At 44.2% G+C, this 19,462-nt stretch overlaps 5 protein-coding genes across 5 annotated transcripts; 4 read left to right on the top strand and 1 right to left on the bottom strand.

Moving 5' to 3' along the window:
• Positions 1-678: 678 nt before the first annotated feature.
• AOL_s00076g425 (uncharacterized protein) lies at positions 679-10,488 on the top strand (the record flags this gene model as incomplete). Its single annotated transcript, XM_011122977.1, has 6 exons — positions 679-973; positions 1,056-4,120; positions 4,196-7,069; positions 7,160-8,988; positions 9,060-9,142; positions 9,203-10,488. 6 exons carry the CDS (start codon positions 679-681, stop codon positions 10,486-10,488), a joined length of 9,432 nt encoding a protein of 3,143 aa, XP_011121279.1.
• Positions 10,489-10,669: 181 nt separating this feature from the next.
• AOL_s00076g424 (uncharacterized protein) lies at positions 10,670-11,671 on the bottom strand (the record flags this gene model as incomplete). The annotated part of the gene is made up of 2 exons (XM_011122976.1): positions 10,670-10,835; positions 10,893-11,671. The coding sequence occupies 2 exons, from the start codon at positions 11,669-11,671 to the stop codon at positions 10,670-10,672; spliced, it is 945 nt and encodes a 314-aa protein (XP_011121278.1).
• Positions 11,672-13,498: 1,827 nt separating this feature from the next.
• Positions 13,499-14,337, top strand: AOL_s00076g423 (uncharacterized protein; the record flags this gene model as incomplete). The annotated part of the gene is made up of 2 exons (XM_011122975.1): positions 13,499-13,586; positions 13,673-14,337. The coding sequence occupies 2 exons, from the start codon at positions 13,499-13,501 to the stop codon at positions 14,335-14,337; spliced, it is 753 nt and encodes a 250-aa protein (XP_011121277.1).
• Positions 14,338-14,870: 533 nt separating this feature from the next.
• AOL_s00076g422 (uncharacterized protein) lies at positions 14,871-16,436 on the top strand (the record flags this gene model as incomplete). The annotated part of the gene is made up of 4 exons (XM_011122974.1): positions 14,871-15,012; positions 15,120-15,396; positions 15,495-15,634; positions 15,697-16,436. The coding sequence occupies 4 exons, from the start codon at positions 14,871-14,873 to the stop codon at positions 16,434-16,436; spliced, it is 1,299 nt and encodes a 432-aa protein (XP_011121276.1).
• A 1,220-nt stretch (positions 16,437-17,656) lies between these two features.
• On the top strand, positions 17,657-19,363 carry AOL_s00076g421 (uncharacterized protein; the record flags this gene model as incomplete). The annotated part of the gene is made up of 3 exons (XM_011122973.1): positions 17,657-17,883; positions 18,030-18,145; positions 18,255-19,363. The coding sequence occupies 3 exons, from the start codon at positions 17,657-17,659 to the stop codon at positions 19,361-19,363; spliced, it is 1,452 nt and encodes a 483-aa protein (XP_011121275.1).
• Between the last annotated feature and the right edge of the window lie 99 nt (positions 19,364-19,462).

The following is a 19,462-nucleotide window of genomic DNA, read 5'->3' as shown; positions in this document are numbered from 1 at the left end:
AAGTCGATTGAAATCGATCAGGCTCTTTGACGTGTCGACGGTGCATGTGATATCATAATAACTTCCTTCGAAAAGCACTTGCATCAAGAGGCCTACAGGTGCCATGGAATTCCTTGTGTTTCTTTCTTCCTCTCTGGCAGTGAAGCAATTCCTGTGCCGCGATCTTGTACTTTATAAAACCGAGCGGTGGCGTATCCACGTAATAGTCAGTTCCCTTCCCTCACACGCGATACAATACAGCAACTAGGAAGATAAAATACAATACGAACTAGAGGTATTGAACACTATTAATCCAATGACAGTCACGTGCTCATATTGACGCATCTAGCTGTATCTTAGAAAAACACATTCATCTTCATCAGCCTACAGCTTAAACATTCCCTCTCTCCATAACGCGGAGTTTTCTTCTGTCTACAAAGTTTCAATTGATAATATTGGAACCCTCTCAAATCAAAGCTATAGCGCTTAGCTACCGAAGGAAGCAATTTTTGTTCGTTCACGAAGTAAGTTCGCGCTTGGACTTATTTATTCGTCTTAAGATAGGTTATTTGCTCTATCCCCTTCTCAAAAGTAAGATCACAATGCTCCACGATCAGTAAACAGAATTTTATCTGGCTCAATCGCTTCAAAAAATGCTAACGAAATTTAAATCTTTTTTCTGTGGCATAGTTCACCGGCATGAAGCCATACGGAAACATGGAGAAGGCGAACCTCGACTTCCTAATCCACAACATCATACTTCCCCCAAAGGTGCCCCAAGAGAGGCCTGACGACCTCCGTAAAAAAGATTTTGGACTTCTACGATTTGTTGCAGAAGTGGCCCAAAGCTACGCGAAAAGCCTTGGTAATCAAGGCTGCGGTATTGAAGTCGAGAAAGCGGCTAATGCCTTGGACCGCATGGTGAAGATTCATAATCCTCACCTAAACTTTCAAAGCCAACTCCGGGCTGAAGTTAGAAGTTTGAAACCCGGTGGTATGTTAACTCGTCGATTGATCGTTTGCAGAACGAATGGGATCCTATAAAAATATGTATCCGGACTAATACCATTGTATAGACGCGTTTGGGGTTCATATAGTCGAACAGAACGCAGGAATAACTTTCAGGCGTATTGGAAACTCCCTTCAACTAGAAACCTTCGAAGTATCTACTCCACAAAATGTCCCGGTAGCGTGCAAAGGTCGATTACAGTGCAACTATCCGGGGCCGACAACCATCATCCCATGGGAGATCACGGAGGACTCAAGCTTTTTGGACCAAATGAGCGAATTTCTTCACCATATGACCAGCGAACAATTCACATCCGAGACGCTTTCAAAAAGTCGAAAAGGAGGTAATACGCTCAATGAGACCCGTAGTAGTCCGAGTCCCGAATATATTATCAGCCTTTTCACTGGGATGATGAGGGCGGTCGGGAAAGAGATAAGGCCTGATGCTCAGGTCATAACCAAAAGCATTCGGGATGAATGCAATTGGAATAATGCCAACCTCCCATGGAGACGAAGCGGGATGTGGTTGGTAATTCGTGTCGCTTTACAAACAACTATTAGCGACGAACAATACAAATTACTGATTTTGGAGGTGATTCGGACTCTTCTTGACCAAGCGATCATCCGGAACCATGATAGCTATGCGATTAGCTGTATCAGCAAAAAATTGGCAAGACGTTGTCAGAAGATGAAAGATAAGGTGCCACCTGCTCCGCTGGCGCGCATCATGGAGACTACGGAAAGAGGGTCGGCGTTATTGAAGAAGCGGTGGGAAAAGATAGCTGCAGAATCAAGTCGAACGATATCATGGAGCAGCGAACTTAGCACTACGTCAAATATAGCCGAAAATACTGGCATATTGTTAAAAAACTCCCTTTCGTGGATAACGAAGAGACTCCATGAATACGAAAATCCACAGTCAATAGCCACTCGAATAGCGGATCCAACTGAAGTCGAGCGCTTCTTGTCACCTGACTCCTTTCCTTCAATATTCGGAAATTCGGAAGTAGACAAAGCTATAAGTGTCATTGACTTCGAGACGTGGATCCAAAAAAATCTTGAGGCGTGGTGTTCCCAGACAAATCTCAATGTTGTGGGGACGCTGAACTCCAAGATGAAAGAATATCATAAAGAAGCTGCCAAAATTTATAAGGATCACAACATTCTTGACATCTCAAGAATGATATTGACAATTATTGAGATGTGGGTGTTTTTGGACTCATCAGTCTGTACTGATGAGCCTCTTCTTAAGGAATACTCGCCGGAGATACCTCATAACTTACTAGAACCGCTTCTTTTCATCCAAAAGTCGGACATGCAGCGTGTGGCTGAGGTTGAAAAGTACCTCTGCAAACGTCACTCCGAGTCCACTCTACATTCCCCAATATTCGCTAGATACGCAGCCCCAAATTCCTTTGCAGCTCGATATTATGCCACAAGTAGGCCTCTTCAAGACTTGCGAGAGAAAATTACAACAAAAGCTACCCAACACCGAGAAGCTAAAATAAAGGAACTTAAAATGGAAAATGCCAGGTACAACGACCTTAAGGAAAAGGCGAGGAATAAAACATGCGATTGGTACTACAACGAAAGCGCTGGGCGTTATAAACATAATCGTGGCTGCGAAAAGTGCCGATGGAACAAAGAAGCGAACAATATGTCGATTATCGTCCATGAGTGGCCACTTCCGTGTGATGAAATTGAAGCTCGGTGCGTTATATTCGAGCTACAGCCTCCTCCAGATTTTGCACAATGGCGAGACGCAACGTATTATTTGATGATGGAGGTTTGTTCGATCGATTCCGCAGCGAAAGCTGGGGAGGGTGAATCATACAGGTTTAATAATTGGGAGAGTCTGCACCAAAACGAAACCTGCCAGGATTATCGAATTACTTGGGCATCTAGAACGAAACCGATTAGTGGTAGATCTCATTACAAACGCCGCGACATCCCTGCGGTAGAGAGCGACGTGGTCGTGAACCACGCGGGTCAGTTTCGATTATATGATTCCAAAGATTCAGGATGGGTGGAGTCTCAGCACCGAACATGCACTACCAAACCGCTTTGCAATTCCCAGATTCACGATGGAACATACAGGGATCTATCGTATGCTGTCAACGATGTCCTGCATACACATAACGAAAATATTGCGCGCCAATTCGAATGTCCATCGTCGCTGACACTTCGCGAATATGACGCATTCACGGGTCTTCGGTCAGGGTACTCTCTACAATGGCATAATATATTAATGGAACTACATAAGAGAGATCTGGCCTTTAACAAAGATGCTGTCTACCTTCTTATTTTGCACGCTGCCTGCCATCTTGGGCTAACAAGCGGCCTCGATGGCTGGTGTAGAGAGTCGCATACTACGCTATCCGAAGAAGGCTTTTCTCGGCAGCTAATCGATTGTTTGGAAAAATCCTTGTCAATTGTGAAGAGCAACTGGGAACAGGCTGTAACTCTCAAGACTTTAATACTATTAGCCCGAAGACTGATCAGCTGTGGCCACAGTTCTGTAAAATCTGACACTCTCGCCTTCTTAAGAGAAGCACGGCAGGTGTGCAACCCATGGATCGAATCGATTAAAAAGAAGATTCAAGAAGCCCAGGAAGAATCTAAGATCAAAGATCTACGAAAATGGTTGCTTAGATTAGCCGGTATCCAACTCAGCACATTTGACGTTGACCAAACTTTCCTTTCGGAAATATTCGAGGAACCTACGGATGTTACCGATTACTTAGTTTGCTTGAATATTATTTATGACAATTCTTTGGGCGTTTTTCGAGGTTTACCTCGTGACCTCGAACTGTTGTTAGAGCAAAACAGGCGTTTTTCTGTCGTAGCCGAGAGCTTCATCGAGGAGAAGCTTCGGAGTGACGAAGGAGGCGACATCCTGACGTCGACCACCAAAAGAATTTTGACGGAGAGGGCAATCAGCGGGACTTGGGAGCAAGTGACTACCCCAGCCAGTAGATGGTGGGCTCTACGGCCTTTTGCACCCGCGAAAGAATCTGGAACGGTGGTCCACCTAAATGTTCTTGAAGGAAAGATTCTAGTCAATGGGAAGCCAAATGGTAGACTTCCATCCGAATACTTTACGCATGAGATATACAAAAGACTACTTGGCAATGTAAGCACTCTGAAACTTTATTGTATGCGCTTCGTAAGAAGAACTTTACTAACCTATGATTTTGATCGTTTGTAGACGGTACTGGATGTTATTGCGTCGGAGAAACCTGGAGTGTCCTATGAGACTAAAGGTCTTTTTTGTGGGCTCAAATTACATTTCCACCTAGAAGCAGGAGACTTGACAATTCGAAAACACCTCCCAGCCCTGAATAAGCAGGAGCTAGCCGAGCATGAGTTTATTCCGTTGAAAAATTTCATAGGTGATATCCCTATGACGATACTACAAGGTGGCACACAGTGGCTAGATTTCAGGAGCAAGAAAATAATATTCTACCAGCAGCCGAAATGGTGGAATGAAGCCGATCCTTCAGAGGATTGGATTCTGGAATTGGTACATCCGGATTTCAATGGTCGACGCATGCGCCGTAACGGTCACTATCTTTTGGATCTCAACCGTAATATACACCAGTCTATCACGGAAATTCTGAGTCCGATTGAAGACAGGAACTACATAGTAGCAACAAAAACCGATGGGTCGCTAGTCAACTTCTTTTTACCAAGATATAAGCTTGACTTTTTCCTCAATGAATCCGACTCAATAGAGTGCCGGAGTATTCGAGGACTGATCGTCGATCAAAACCAGAATATTGGGACCTTAATAGGCCTAAAAAGTTTCTTAAAACTACGACCAAATGGTAAAGCGTCAGCTCAGGAATGTATATTGCTGCCATATGGGAATATTATGACATACGAAGCGAAAAGTGGACACGCATCGGTATGTATCGAAGCACCAGAAAGCGATCGCAGCTATGCTGTCTATCATATCGATCGTGTTATGAATAAGCTACTCGATGACGGAACCCTGAAGGCACGATACACACGTTTATACTTACACGCCGTATGTGGAGGGATTCTTCCGGACCCTTTGACAGGACGTACTGGGGTAGCCGAAGCGTTAGATGGATTGAGAAGTGCAGCATCTTTCTCTTTCCAAACACTCCAGAATACCGAGGCGGCACTTCTGAAGCTGATCGCCAAGCTAACTCCTAACCGTAGTTTTTATCCTCCGGGGCGAGAACTCATGCAGCAAGTTGGATGGGCGGAAAACCTGCCTGTCTGGGTTCAAAATGATAATTTCTACCCCTTAGCGGCGGAAATATTCGAGGACTGGTCAAGCAGACAGTTCCTTATCGAGAACTCTATTCAATTCAAGACTCCGGAGTGCGGTTCCATCGATCTTCTAAGCCGAGCGCGGTATCACAATAGTGTATTCGATGAGGGCGATATCGAAAAGAAAAACCGTATATCACACTCCTATTCTCATCAACTAAGACACACCCCGAATAGCAAAGAAGCAGAAGTTTACGATATTTCAAAAGATATTGTTGAGTGGAGCCAATTCAATGACTTAGAGTCCAATCTTGCGGAAACCTTGATGAACTTGGAGAAACTCAGGGGAGCCGACGCCAGTTTTGCTCCCAGCTACACTCCTGAAGTGTATGCGTGCGATCCAATTGAAAACTGGTGTGACCTCTACACCTGGTGCCAGAATTGTACACAAAAGGACCGGTTTTACTTACTTTTCACTTTTGGATCCTGGATATACAGAAGCGCCGTGAGCAAGAAGATCTTGAAAGCCTTCATCACAATCGCCGCGATTGAAAGCCCTTACGATATCGAAGTCCCTTCATACGAATTATTTCAACCTCAGATTGGCCTGTATCCAGATCGATCGTTTATTGATACGGCTTTCTACGACTCTATTATTACCTTTTGGGATTCTAAATACTCATCTACCTCCTGTAGTGAGGTTCCTAAATACGCCTGGGAGAGTCATCATGATCATTCTCGCCGGAAGAAACAATACTATGAAGATGAGCTGACCCGGCAACGATCGGCAGCCGTTGATGAGATCATGAACCAGTCCAAATCAGACAAGCCGGGAAATCCCCGGGGGAGGTACGATCTCCTAAGAGTTACTTCTGCTATGCAAACTATCCGTTCGCGTTTCGAGATCTGCCGCCAGAACAGAGAACTACACGGGTACCTCACAACACTAGGAAACAGATTAAAGAGTTTCACGGCTGCAAAAGAGTCCCTTCCCACCTTTGATACTTCGACGATATTACAAGATCCCCTAGGTGAAAAGCTGCCAGAAAACCGGCTATCATGCTCCATATCTCTCGAAGAATTATTAAACAATAGAGAAGCACCAAATTTATTCACCTTCCAACAGCTTCGAAACGACAAGATCACGGAAGGCTTTTTTGAGAATTTGATGCAACACATGGTTATAAGGTCAAATGAAAACGAGGATCCTATCACGCCAATTATTCTCAAGCTCAAAGCCTCCACCAAACCTTTCGCCCAGAAGTATGGCGATGATCTATTAGAGAGCGTTCAAGCTCTTAAACAGTCGGTCCCTGTGGGTTCGTTTGACATGAAACTAACTCTAATAGATTATTTGTCGAGATGGACCCTTTGGTACCAAAATCACACTGCCATGTGTCTAGAAACACTTCTAGGAACCCTAAAGAGAGCCTTATCACCGCACACAATTTATGAGCAGCTGCTTGAAGCGGCTGGTCTTTGGCCAACATCAACAATCTTGGATATCATTCAGCAATTGCGATTGAATAGGAGAAAGGCTCTTTATCCAGAATGGCTAAAAGTTTTTATTTGTTTTGGGGAGGCGATTACTTGGCTCCAACGATCCAACAGGCTGTGTCGATTTGCAATAAATGGGGCCTTGCAGGAGATAGAAAAAGATGTTCACGGTTTCCGAAGGCAACATTGGAAGGCAGAGGATTATGTAGACTGGCTCCTGTTTGAAATTGATTCCGAAATGATGATTCGGCCGATCCAGGCGAAAATTGGCCAAGAGATGATGAGAGAAGGTAGCACCGGGAACGTAGTGATGCAATTGAACATGGGAGAAGGAAAGTCAGCTGTAAGTTCCCCCAAGCTTATCTACGAAATATACACCTCACGCTCTTGAAAGTTTATGTAAAACTGATTACGTATTTTGATTGTGAGATAGGTCATTATGCCTGTGGTTACTGCAGCTCTAGCAGATACTACGAGACTCGTTAGGCCAATAGTTCTGAAGCCTTTGTCGACACAGATGTTTCAAATCCTCGCCCAACGGCTAAGTGGCTTGTGTGACCGAAGGATATACTTCCTTCCCTTCAATCGAGGACTTAAAATAGGGGCTGATGACGTCGGGAAGATATTCGAGTTATACAAGCGATGTAAATCGAATGGGGATATCCTCCTAACACTTCCAGAGCATCTACTATCCTTTAAACTTATGGGAATGGAAAAACTACTCCAAAGAAACAGAGAATTTGCAGACGTTTTGATAAGCGCACAGGATTGGCTAGACGAAAACACTAGAGATGTATTGGACGAAAGCGACGAGATCCTTCACATCCGGTATCAGCTTATATACACAATGGGCAAACAGCAGGCTCTTGAAGGCGACCAAGATCGGTGGACACTAATACAAGATTTTCTTGAATACTTGCAAGAGTGCGCAACAGAATGGTCAGAAAATTACCCGACTGCTATTGAAGTTCTGCCACCTAAAGCAGCAAAAGGACCAACCGCTCTTGAAGCTCTACCAACTAACGAAGCAGAAGGACCGACCGCTCTTGAAGTTCTACCAACTAAAGAAGCAAAATATCCCACAATAAGGATTATTAGCCAAGAGGTCGGAAAAGAAATGCTGGAGAGCATGGCAAAGGAGCTATGCATCGACGGTACAACCAGAATGCCGACGCTTTCGTCCAAGTTACGGCTGCTTCACACCGGATTACGACAAAAAGTCTTCGAATTCATCACAGTGCGCAATATATCTAAAGACTTACAGGATACCGTTTTACAGGAATGCAAACATTTAAAAATCCAACTTCTCGTACTCAGGGGTCTCATTGCGGATGGGGTTCTTTTTTTTATCCTTCGTGATAAACGATACCGGGTGGACTACGGCCTAGATACCAAGCGTTCTAAACTAGCAGTCCCATATAGGGCAAAGGATCGACCAGCAGTTAAAGCGGAATTTGGCCACCCAGAAGTCGTCCTAACTCTGACATGTTTGACTTATTACTATGGGGGGTTAGAAGATTCTGATCTGGAAAGCTGCTTTGAACTTTTGCTCAAAACAGACGATCCTGACCTAACATACGAACGATGGACATCGTGGGCTGAAAAATACGATGCTGTCAAGCCTAATCTCTCTAGATTGCAAGGTTTGAATCTTTTGGACGAGGAGCAAAAGAAATCCGAAATTTTCCCCTTCTTTAAGTATAACAAGTATGTCATCGACTTCTTTCTTTCAGAGCTTATATTCCCGCGCGAGGCGAAAGGATTCCCTCACAAACTCTCAACAAGCGGCTGGGATATAGCCCGAGAGAAGAGGAATAATACCACTGGATTCAGCGGAACTAACGATAATCGATATCTCCTCCCGACCAGTATAAAACAACTCGACCTTAAAGAGCAAATGCACACAAATTCCCTAGTATTGATGAATCTTCTAAGGAAAGAAAATAATACTGTCATAAAAGTGCATGACAACGGGAAGAGACTGACAGCCAGCGAGATGTTACGCGAGATTGTCGGGTTGGACCCCAAAGTTCGAGTCCTGCTTGACGTTGGCGCGCAAATCTTAGAGTTAGACAATTATGGGGTTGCGCGGGAGTGGTTGAAGCTCGAGGAATCGTCTCATATTCACGGTGCGGTATTCTTCGGGGAAGACGATGAGCTATTAGTGCTGAAGAGAGATGGAAAAATTGAGCCTTTCGTTTCATCGAATCTCTCGAAGCAGCTTGACCAGGCCCTGGTATATCTCGACGAGGCCCATACTCGGTAAGAAATTAATTTCCAATATATGTAATCCCGTATTGTATTGATTCTAACTTTTTAACCACACGATATAGCGGCACGGACTTAAAACTACCTGTAGACACCCGCGCAGCTGTTACATTGGGACCTAACCTCGCGAAAGACAAGTTTGTTCAAGGTAAACCGGCCTCTCCAGAACTGATTTGATGACTTTCATTCCTAACTACTAGATATATAGGTTGTATGAGAATGAGGAAACTCGGGAACGGCCATTCTCTAGTCTTTCTTGCGCCACCCGATATATACTCTCATATTCAACACGAAACAGAAAGGTTAGAAACTGAAAATGCGGGTGTTTCAGACGTTCTTCTGTGGACCATGCAAGAAGGTTGTCGCCAAATACAACATGGCTTCGCAATATGGGCGGACCAAGGATTTCAGTACTTGAAGCGGAGCCAAGGCTGGAATGATTTCCGAGCTGATGGTGATATTGGAGCCCTCGAAAGTGCTATACAGGAGCCTGAAAGCCGCCCACTCCTGGAAATGTATGGGGCCGACGATGGATCCTTAAAAGTCGACCACTGCGTTCTAAATTCCCCGAACGGAAAAGAAATCACTAGACAACTCGACGAATTCAACGTTATTGTGACCAATAGTGTTAGAGTACAAGAAGAACAGGAACGGGAAGTCGATCACGAAGTTGAAGAGGAAAGAAATATTGAACGACCCAAACCTGCCAAAGCGATGCAACATCAACTTGCCGACCAACTCAGAACCCTAGTAAGGTCAGGGAGGTTCCATCTCAACTCGTCGGTTTTTAGGCCTCCATTCAGCATTTTCGCGAGTACGTCGTGCCGGGAAGACCTAGAAGATTTTGGAGCGGGCCCTTGGGTAGTTCAATCGTCTCAGTTCGTCACCAACGATTTTTCTCAAACAATTGAACGAACAGGAGTAACCAACATGGATGATTACTTGCGACCGGTTCGATGGATCCTTGAATTCCCCCACAACGGGCAACCTTATCTAGTATTCATCAGCCCCTACGAAGCCAACGAACTTATGGTCGATATTAAAGGATCCCGATTTGTCCGACTCCATTGCTACGCCCCAAGGGTATCCCGCGGCATGTCTAACTTCGAGTACTTCAGCATCTGTCCTGTGCAACAACTATTGAACACCAACCCAAAACTTCCGCTGGACGTATATTCACGAATTAGGTTGAATCTGTTCGCAGGCCAATTGTTCTTCGAAAATGAGCAGTACTACCAAGATCTTTGCAGATATCTTAGCCTAGACTATGATGCACAACGCATCTCAGGGCACGAAGGAAACGATGGTTGGGTATCAAACACGGATGCGGATGGAGTATCTGTGCTCCCATTTAAGCAGAGTCCGATACCTTTCCTGAAAGCTATTACAAAGATGAGAAGAAAGGGCCAAGGGTTTGCTTCAACCCATCTTGGAGGGCTGTTAGATTCTCTAGTCTTGAGGAAAGACGATTTTACTTCACGTTCTAAAGCGTAAATGAAATACTTTAGCCACAGCATGTAATGGAGTAGCTTATTTTCAGAATGTACTATTAATTTTTTTAAATAGAATCTTGATCGATGATCAAGCAATCATTGCTTAATTCTTTACAGGTGAAAAGAGTCTGAGATAGATAGGAACACGACGAGGCTATCAATACTTATCTAACCCCGGAGCTTTAATCCTTAACTTGGGGTTTCATGGCGGCTTTGTTCAAAGATTCCTCGGTGACTGTAGACAAAGGTCTTTGAAAAGAGAGGTCCCCAGAGATATCGTAGTTGCCCCTAGTCTGCGAGCTGCTACGGCCTCGCTGTGACGGTGGTCCTTCAATCTTAACTAGCATCCTACAAATATCAATCAGTCAGAAGCCATGAGTTGGTGATAAAGCGTGAGGAACATACATGTTAATTACTCCGACAAGGCTGTTGTTGCATTTGGTGAATAATTCTGAGATCTGTTCATCGATTAGGAGTACTCCTACAACGCTCTTCTTAGCTTCGGATAGGAGGGTCTCGAATCGTGAGATCTGCTTTTCTAGCTCGAGCATTCGTTTAAGTGGCGCACTCGACTTCCAGAAGAACCTGGGCATATTCTTGATGACGGCCTTCATCATGTACTTTTGTCCGCTTTTGATACCATCCATCATTGCCTTGATAGATTTCCATTCGCCGTATTTCATCCTGTCGTCTTTTCGGTTGTCTCGGTATCCTGATCCAACAGTTTGAATCTGGAACTCCCATACTTTGACGCGATTTTCGAGGTTAAAGGGACTTGGGTCTCCTAACATCTTCATGATGTCTGTGTGGACACTTCCAAGGAGATCCCTTGATCGAGTCCTGGGGCCGCGAATCTGTTCGGTCCAAGTGGTTAAATGACTGATCCGTTTCCCGAGACTATTGATAAGCTGAATATGGGAGATATAGTAGTCATCGTGATAAATTGGGTGGTCGTCTCGGAGGGGAACAGCCGGGGAGGGCTTCCGAGTCGAGTAGTTCTTTTCCCAAGGTGGAATCTGTCTTTGATCATTCGATGGTCCCTTCGACTGGAGGTATCTTCTCTGTGACATCGGGCTATGCTCGTGACGGCGTTTGGAAGATCCATTCAGGACGTGCGAGACTTGCATCGCCGACTTCCCAGGCATAGCTCGAGACGGACCCGTAGGATATTGAGAACGTTGCATTTTCGAGGGATATTGAAGGTTGGTAGATATGGTAAATTGAGTAGGGATGGGGAAGAGGGGGGAAGGACGCGTGTAGACTGAAGCTCAGGTACGTTGCTGGGTAGGTAGGTGTGTAGATGGAGGCCCAGGGTCAGCCACAACGTTGCCATGTGGTTAAATGATATTCCAGAAGCTCGGCACGCTTCGTAACATTTGGAACGTGTGTATATTCCTACTGGGAAACACACGATACTAAGGTACACCCACCCGATAAAGTGACCAAAATCTGTTCGACTACATCAAGATATTCAATTCCTAGCAGACCCATAGTTGCCTTGCTCAGAATAGTTTGCTCTATTGTGCCTTCGAAATTCTGTCCCTCAATATTAAAAGACCTGGTATTACTGTCTCAAGCCGCACCAAGCAACTTATTGGCTTGATCTGCTATCAGTCCTCCAGCTCTCAACAAGCCCTAAACTTAAACTTCCGAGACAGCTACTGAACTCCCATAATATTGATGTATGTTAGGATTATCCGCTCAGCTAAAAGCGCTATCTTCGAGGTTTCTTGAATAGTTTATTACAGACATTCTGTATAATCAATCCACGGCCCTCATTCTAGTATGTCGACATTATCACAGCTGATAAATTACAACCCACATATGTATGTAGATTCCCATGCTATCAATATTAATGCTGACGTTGATTTCGGGGTTCGAGAGAGAGTAAAAGGTTTTTATGGTACGATGTGTATCCATCGACCATTACTCGAACGGCGTTTTTCAGATACATTTTCCTGACTCTCCAACATCCACTACCGGACGGGTTTGGCATAAGGCATATGGGCCTGTCGCAATTGCACAACCTCTAGGTGGTTTGAGACAATATTGAAATAAGTATTTATACGGATAGAATATGGTTGTCCATCAGTAGAAATTCCTGGGCTCTTTCACGTGGTACATGGTGCTATTTATCTCCCTCTATCATACTCATTAAACGGCATGATCCATGACCTCACAGCTTACCGATACAAAGATCTATAGCTAGTGCGCTGGAAAAAAGGCATTGCATTGATGAACCAAGTCCTTCAGCACCGTGAGGTTTGAAGACTTAAATTACGCTGTTTCCTTGCATTGCCATACCAAGGTTGCTACTCGAATCTAACTAGGGGCTACAGAAACAAGGATTTGAAGGAAAGGCTGAAGCATTCAAATTTGCAAAATAAGACCCTCTATTCTAAAGAAAAGTGCTTACAGCATGGAGTACTTGACATACCGCCACTTGACGCTTTACATAGTGGCTGAACTCTCTATATTTGCAACTTTAGGATCTGCCTACGTGCCCGCTATCTCGGTTTATTTTCCGGATTTCCCTAATAGGCGGCCATGGCGACGTAAGGAATCTTTTCTTTCCAACACTACCATTTGAATGCGTCAATGTTCTAATAGCCTCTTGATGTAGTTTGTCAGCCCACAACGAATAATATACAAGATTTTAATGATATAGGGACGGATCTATTTATTATTAACCCTGAGGAAGAAAGCTGTAACAGCGGCAGGCGTAGGCGTTATGACTCAGGATTTTGGTTTTATCCCCTATATTTAGATCTCCAAGATGCCACAAACATACCGGCAATTTATTTAGATGGTTATGATGTTGGTGCTCAAGTTCGATATCCTACTGTCGACCGCGAGCTTCCTTTCATAATTTCAAGAGACAGGGAGGGCTATCGACCAGCCTAGTAAGTTCATGGCTTTATATTTGCTAAACTAGCAATCCGTCCTTATACACGAGCTAGTCACTGATAACTATTTTTCGGTTTAGCTGGATTGTTAAAAGAGGTGGCAGGATGATAGATCCAGCAATAAACCTTTTCCAGGAAGGCGACACTTTGGGGTTTGTCGGGTCATCAATGGAGGAAGACCATACACTTAGACGTAAGACAAAGGATACCCTGTCCGTTTATTATTTCTAGAGAAATATCAAGATGCTTCTCTCTATATCTAACTACCGCGCAAAACAGTGTATGATTACGGCCCCGGGATCGGTTATCGGATTAATAGGGGTTTCCCGGCACTTGATAATCCGCGAATAGAACTACGCTACGCTAATAATTGTTTTTTGAGATGCTGTACTAAGTTTTTCCATTGTCTCCGAGATATGTTTGGAACCGGATGGAGAGAAGAAAACGCAATGGGGGCCCGACAGAGACGGAGGACTATTGCCCCCGAGGGGGAAGATCAGGAAAATGCAGGCCTCCGACGAGCGGCGGACCTTTTGGCACTCGCTGATCAACTAGAGCAACTGGCTGCGCAAATTGAAGCCGCCGAAGTTCCTCCTGTAGATAATATTACAAGGGTATCTATTCGGGAGAGGGATGAATCCGAACACGACCTACAGTTCTGGGATAACTTACTAGGAGACAGTCCTGAAAGACCAGTACATCAGGAAGCTGCTATGGAGGAGAGTAACAGCGTGATTAATCTGATACCCTTCCCGGATATCGAAGAGGATCGTTCCAATGCAGGCAACCGTGAAAGTCAGAATAGCCGTGGAATTGAACTCATACCTATCCAAGGCCAACTTCAACGCGAAGAAGACGAGGAAGACATAGAAGCTCAACCAGGGTCCTCAAATGATGAACGACTAAATAACGCCTTCAGGGGTCCTTTAGACCGTAGCTATTAATGACTCACATCGGATATCTTACCGGGCGTATATAAAAGTATTAAATTTAGTATCTAAAACATGATGCATATTATTTTTGGAAATAAACGCCACGCCGCGTCCTAGAGATTTTTTAACAGTATTAATCTTCCGGTAACTTCAATCATACGCCTCTAAAATCCTTTATACGAGAGGCCCATAATTATATAAGGCAACGCTCAGAAAAATAATATTTTATTTAGTCGAGGGCGTTTTGGAAAGTAAGCTTATAAGGTTTGAAGGAATCATGCTCACAAAACTGGATGTTATGGCCAACGAGTATAATTATGACTCCCTTATAATCACCTAGGTAATTGCTCAAATTCGAGTCTCATAGAGCATTATTTATTTACCATGGCAAATACCGCATGCATTCTACCACGCGGTTCACGCATGTCAGTCCATATTTCGGCCAAAGACCTAGGCTACATATCTCCAGACCCGAATAATTACCACAATCGGAGAAAAGAAGGGAAGAACTCGATCTAGCACTCTTCCAAACTGTGCGGACCAAAATGCGGAGCTATATGGTTGTACGGCCCAATCAAATACTTTTAGTATTTACGCTGGGGTTCTTTAGCTTCAGCTATGTTTCAGGGTTTCAAATAGAAGTTCATGATACCAACCCTGAGAACAAGCGCCCCTATCCTTGGCAGTGTAAGTGTCGTCTCCTATTTGCACCTGACTTTGTGTAATTAAGGAAGCTAGTTGGCCCTTATAACCAATCACTATATGTGGTGCTTAATTAACTAAACCGGGGTCAGTATGTCGGGGGCGAGGATTCAGAAACAGTGGCATCGGGGACCAAGTTTTCGCGATCGACCGTCAGGTAACAACCTGCGAAAAAGAAGATGGCTTCGTCGAATGGTTTGACAGACCTATTCCGGCAGAGTTGAATCCTACCCCCTATGTTTCTGTGAATATTGGAGCACCGCTTCCCAGGCAAGGTTCTTCAACCAAAACTCCTGTTATGTACACCGAAAACCCTCCTGGTGGCAGAATTACCATGGAGACAGGTGCATGGGAAAACTCCCCCGCCCAGTAAGTAATTGATGGCCCCATAGTATTGATGGAAAATAGTCAATTTCAAATATGTTATTCATTAGAGGGTGTATATACTAATGCAAAATTTACCATAGATTTCACTTGCAGCGAAATAATAAGTTTGTCAACGAAATGCACTGGACAGACTATTCTGTCAAACCAAAAGATCGACTTTGGTTCTACTGGCCCCCACTGTCCGAAAACCTGCCTCATGGTGGGAATCCAGACTTCAGAAGTTAGTATCCAGTACCGGAAAATATGATCTCAATCAAGGAACTAAAATAAACAAAATTCTAGTGTTATTGGCCTACCATGGAACTGAGGGGCTAGACTTGAGACTAGGTTATAGCTTGACAAGAACATCAACTGCACGGATCACGCTACAGCACCCCCAAATTCGACTTTTTGCATCGGATGGTACAATTTGGGATGGGGTAGAACCATTGCCAGATGAAAAGCGGCCAGAACATATAGAAAAAACACTGGCGGCTCAAGCGGCAGCTTACAACGAACCACAAGAAGCGCAGATTGCTAACGAAAGAGAACTTACCCCTGATGAAATAGGCGCACAAAAGGGAAAACTGGGTAGGTTTGGTCGATTTCTCGGGAAGATAGGGAAAGTTGGAAATATATTTAAAGGAAAAGGCTCCAAATCGAATGCGGACCAACCAGTCCCAGGCCTAGAAGCCAACATTAACAGGGATCGGGAAGAGAATAAAGAGGAAGAAAAAGTTGATATAAGTGATGAAGATGCCGAGAAAAGAGCACCACGCTGGTATAGAGAGATGGTAGAGGAGTGGGAAGAGGGAGGGTCTAAAGAAGAAGAATTTCAAAGCCCTCGATATAGCGAATTTGGAATGGGCGGCCAATCTGTGGCTGAAGTTGAAGAAGTCCAGATCTCCAATCAAGCCGGGAATCCGCGCCCTAATGTCTACTCACCATTCTATAGCAGACCTGGATGGAGAGTAGGGGATCCCCAAGACCCTAACAATCCAAACGGTCGCATTGGAGACTCAGACGAAAACGATCCATCATAGGGTCATTTATACATATACCACCGTATACCATTATTATATCTATTGATCTACGTTATATTCATTCGTTTTTATATCTACACAACGATCAAAAACGACCCTTCAAGCATAGGAACTAGCAAAAGGGCCTAGGGACGATTGCTGTGGATTTCCTGTATTTTCAAATTTTAATCTACTTTGTTTCATGAATTCAGAGCTCGCATTCTTGATACTAGTGTTTTTAGCAGTAGTATTTTCCCACGTAGTGAGTTAACTTTGAATAAGCTGCGGAGCTTACAATAAATAGTATGCACCCCACTGATACTATTCAGGAAATACATATTAAAAGCCAAAGCTAATTGCATTAATCATAGTTCGAACCCAGGCCAGTTACGTATATAAAAACAAATGACACCGAAATTTTGAAATATCTGATAATATAATACTTTTAACAAAGAATCTAGGCGATATCGATATGCCGTATGGATCTTTAGGTTCAGCAGCTAACAAACTAGAGTCGATTTGCGCATAATTTCTTTGAGCAAGATTCTATTAGTTTACGAGATACAGATAATACGTCCAGGACCAAAGTGATAAGTCCCTTCCTCAAGGCTACAGTAGTAATTTGACCACGCAGACGCCTTGGCGCCCGAATCGTACATATCCGATAACACATCCATGGATCGCGAACCCAATCACGAGAAATTTGTCTTTGTTCTTCTATAGGGCAAATTTAAACTAGGCAATAGCGGAAGGTTGGTTGGCAAGACTGCGCTAACTACGGCGCCAGATATAAAATTTCAACCAGACGGAATAAAATCAGCCTAGTAATCTATTAATTGGTTGCTCACTTGATCAAGGTATGTCGACTTATCATTAATTTAGTACTATATTCTTCGGCGTTGATAAGGGCTAATTCCGAGCCATCATTATGTACCGTTGTTATTCCTTCAAGGTGGTCTTATAATGCATTACCAATTATCGATAACATATTTCCTTCGATTAGTGATCTTGCTACTACCACTCGTTGAGGGGCTCATGATCGATGTCATAGTCAAAGCTGATAGATATGGGGAAAGGCAAGCCGGCGCCCTAAGATGTCAGTACAATATTCAAAGTCACACATATTCCTCAAGAACAAATTTAAAGTCGCAAATATATTATTTCGTAAAATTGAGATAATCTGACTATTTCCGCTAGTATGCAAGCCCATCACAGAAAGTGCGGACAGAGCGGTAACTGTCATGAGTGGAAACACCAGCCCAATATGCCCAGGGAGCACTCCGATCTGGTACTGGGATTTCGGGAGCGTTGAACTGAATGAAGTCAATGGTGGGACTCAATATCATTCTTTGATTCAAATCGCTGGGGGGCCGGAAACAGATACGGACCCTGGGATCACGAACTCTCTTGAGCCAGAAGAAGACCTGCTCTATGCTACATTAAAGAAGGATGTAATATTCCGATCATTGTAAGTTCACAGACTCTATCCACAAATGATTTGCGTGAGACTGCAGGTACCGTGATAAGCTAGTCGGGTATACCATATCATCGTCTTAACACGTACACGCACACGCACTAACACTTTCACCTGGAATGGGTGGCCGTGGATAATAGCTTTAAAGTTAAAAGAGACGGTCAATATCTCCACCTAAAAGACGAAGATGGCCTTAACCCTGGAGATGTTCTTGAATTTTGGGGTCCTTCAAGATTGGGCCAAAACAGATTATTTCGTGAGCACACATTGCTAGCCCCTGTACCCTGATACGTCAACAGTCCCTTTTTTTATGCCTATCAATCTACGACCGTATATGACTAACAAGTATGCCATAAACGTCATAGTCAACGTGTTTGGGCCAGAAACATTTGGTTTAAGAAGGATACCGTACTCAGAAGATCCATCCGTATCGTTAGAAGTTGAACTCCGGGTACGTGTCGCCACCGCAAGCAACACCAAGATCGGGTCTCGCTCAGAAGGAGAACGTCTGGCAGGACGGTCGCCAATTAATCGCTCTACATCTCTGTCATTCGGTAAGAAGAATGATTCTGGGTGTTTGAGTAGGGTTTGTAAGGCTACAGCTAGCGGGATCGGTGGCATATTCCGAGGAGCCAAAAAGATATTCTCGGGCACGAGCAAAGGCCACCGCCAGTCAGGGTTTCCACCTCAAGACCCGAGACGCTTTCTAGACGATCTTATGCTCGACGACCGATCGGGCACAGGTAGAGTACGGCTGCGAGGCTCTGTCAGCCGCCAGCTAACGCAGAACTCTGAACCAAGTGCACGCTCACCTAGCGCCCGTCGGCAGAGCAATAATGGAGAATTAGAGCTCCCAGAGGCCCTCGCAGTAGCCAATGATCAAGATACGGCGACAGATTTACCAAGATTCTTAAACTTAGGACCTCGTGGTGCTCGAAGGCTTTTGAATTACATCGTCAGTAACGACTTGGATAGAATTACTGAAGGCACAGAAGGCACTGGAATTGATACACCCATCGAGATCCGCACACCTGGCATTATTGATACTCGGCCTATCCTAAACACAATGACTAATAGTCGGCCAGATACACATGGGCATTTTGGATCCGAGACACTCATGTCGCCAAAAAATCCTGAAATCGCGGAAAATCCAGAAGAAGAGGAGGACGAAGCTGATGAAGAAGAAAGAAAAACTAATGATGATTATGAGTATCGGGGGGAGGCTAAGGAGGAAGAGGAAGCGGATACAAGCTCACTGAGCATTGCAATATCTGAAGATATTGATGATAATGAAGATGTCCAAGTAAATAATCCTCCAATGTTGCTCACCGGAGAAGGGGGGCCAGGTGCGAGTAAAGGAGTACTTGATTTATCAAGAATAACTTCAATGTATACCTCACAGCCTGTTCCTGCCGAAAAGCAACTGAGACGCTCAAATAATTTGATGGGGTCGTATTCAGAAGAACTAGAATAGTTTAGTAACTGGATTTCTCTCCACATATCTTTTAGCGTACCTTGACCGCCTTAATTACTATACCTAGCTACTTGTTATATAAAATATTCCGAATGGCCC

This window comes from Orbilia oligospora (genome assembly GCF_000225545.1).
Source record: "Orbilia oligospora ATCC 24927 unplaced genomic scaffold scaffold00076, whole genome shotgun sequence".
In the NCBI taxonomy this organism is placed as follows: domain Eukaryota; kingdom Fungi; phylum Ascomycota; class Orbiliomycetes; order Orbiliales; family Orbiliaceae; genus Orbilia; species Orbilia oligospora.
Note: the sequence above shows the minus strand (reverse complement) of the source record. Positions and strands in the feature narration are given on the sequence as shown.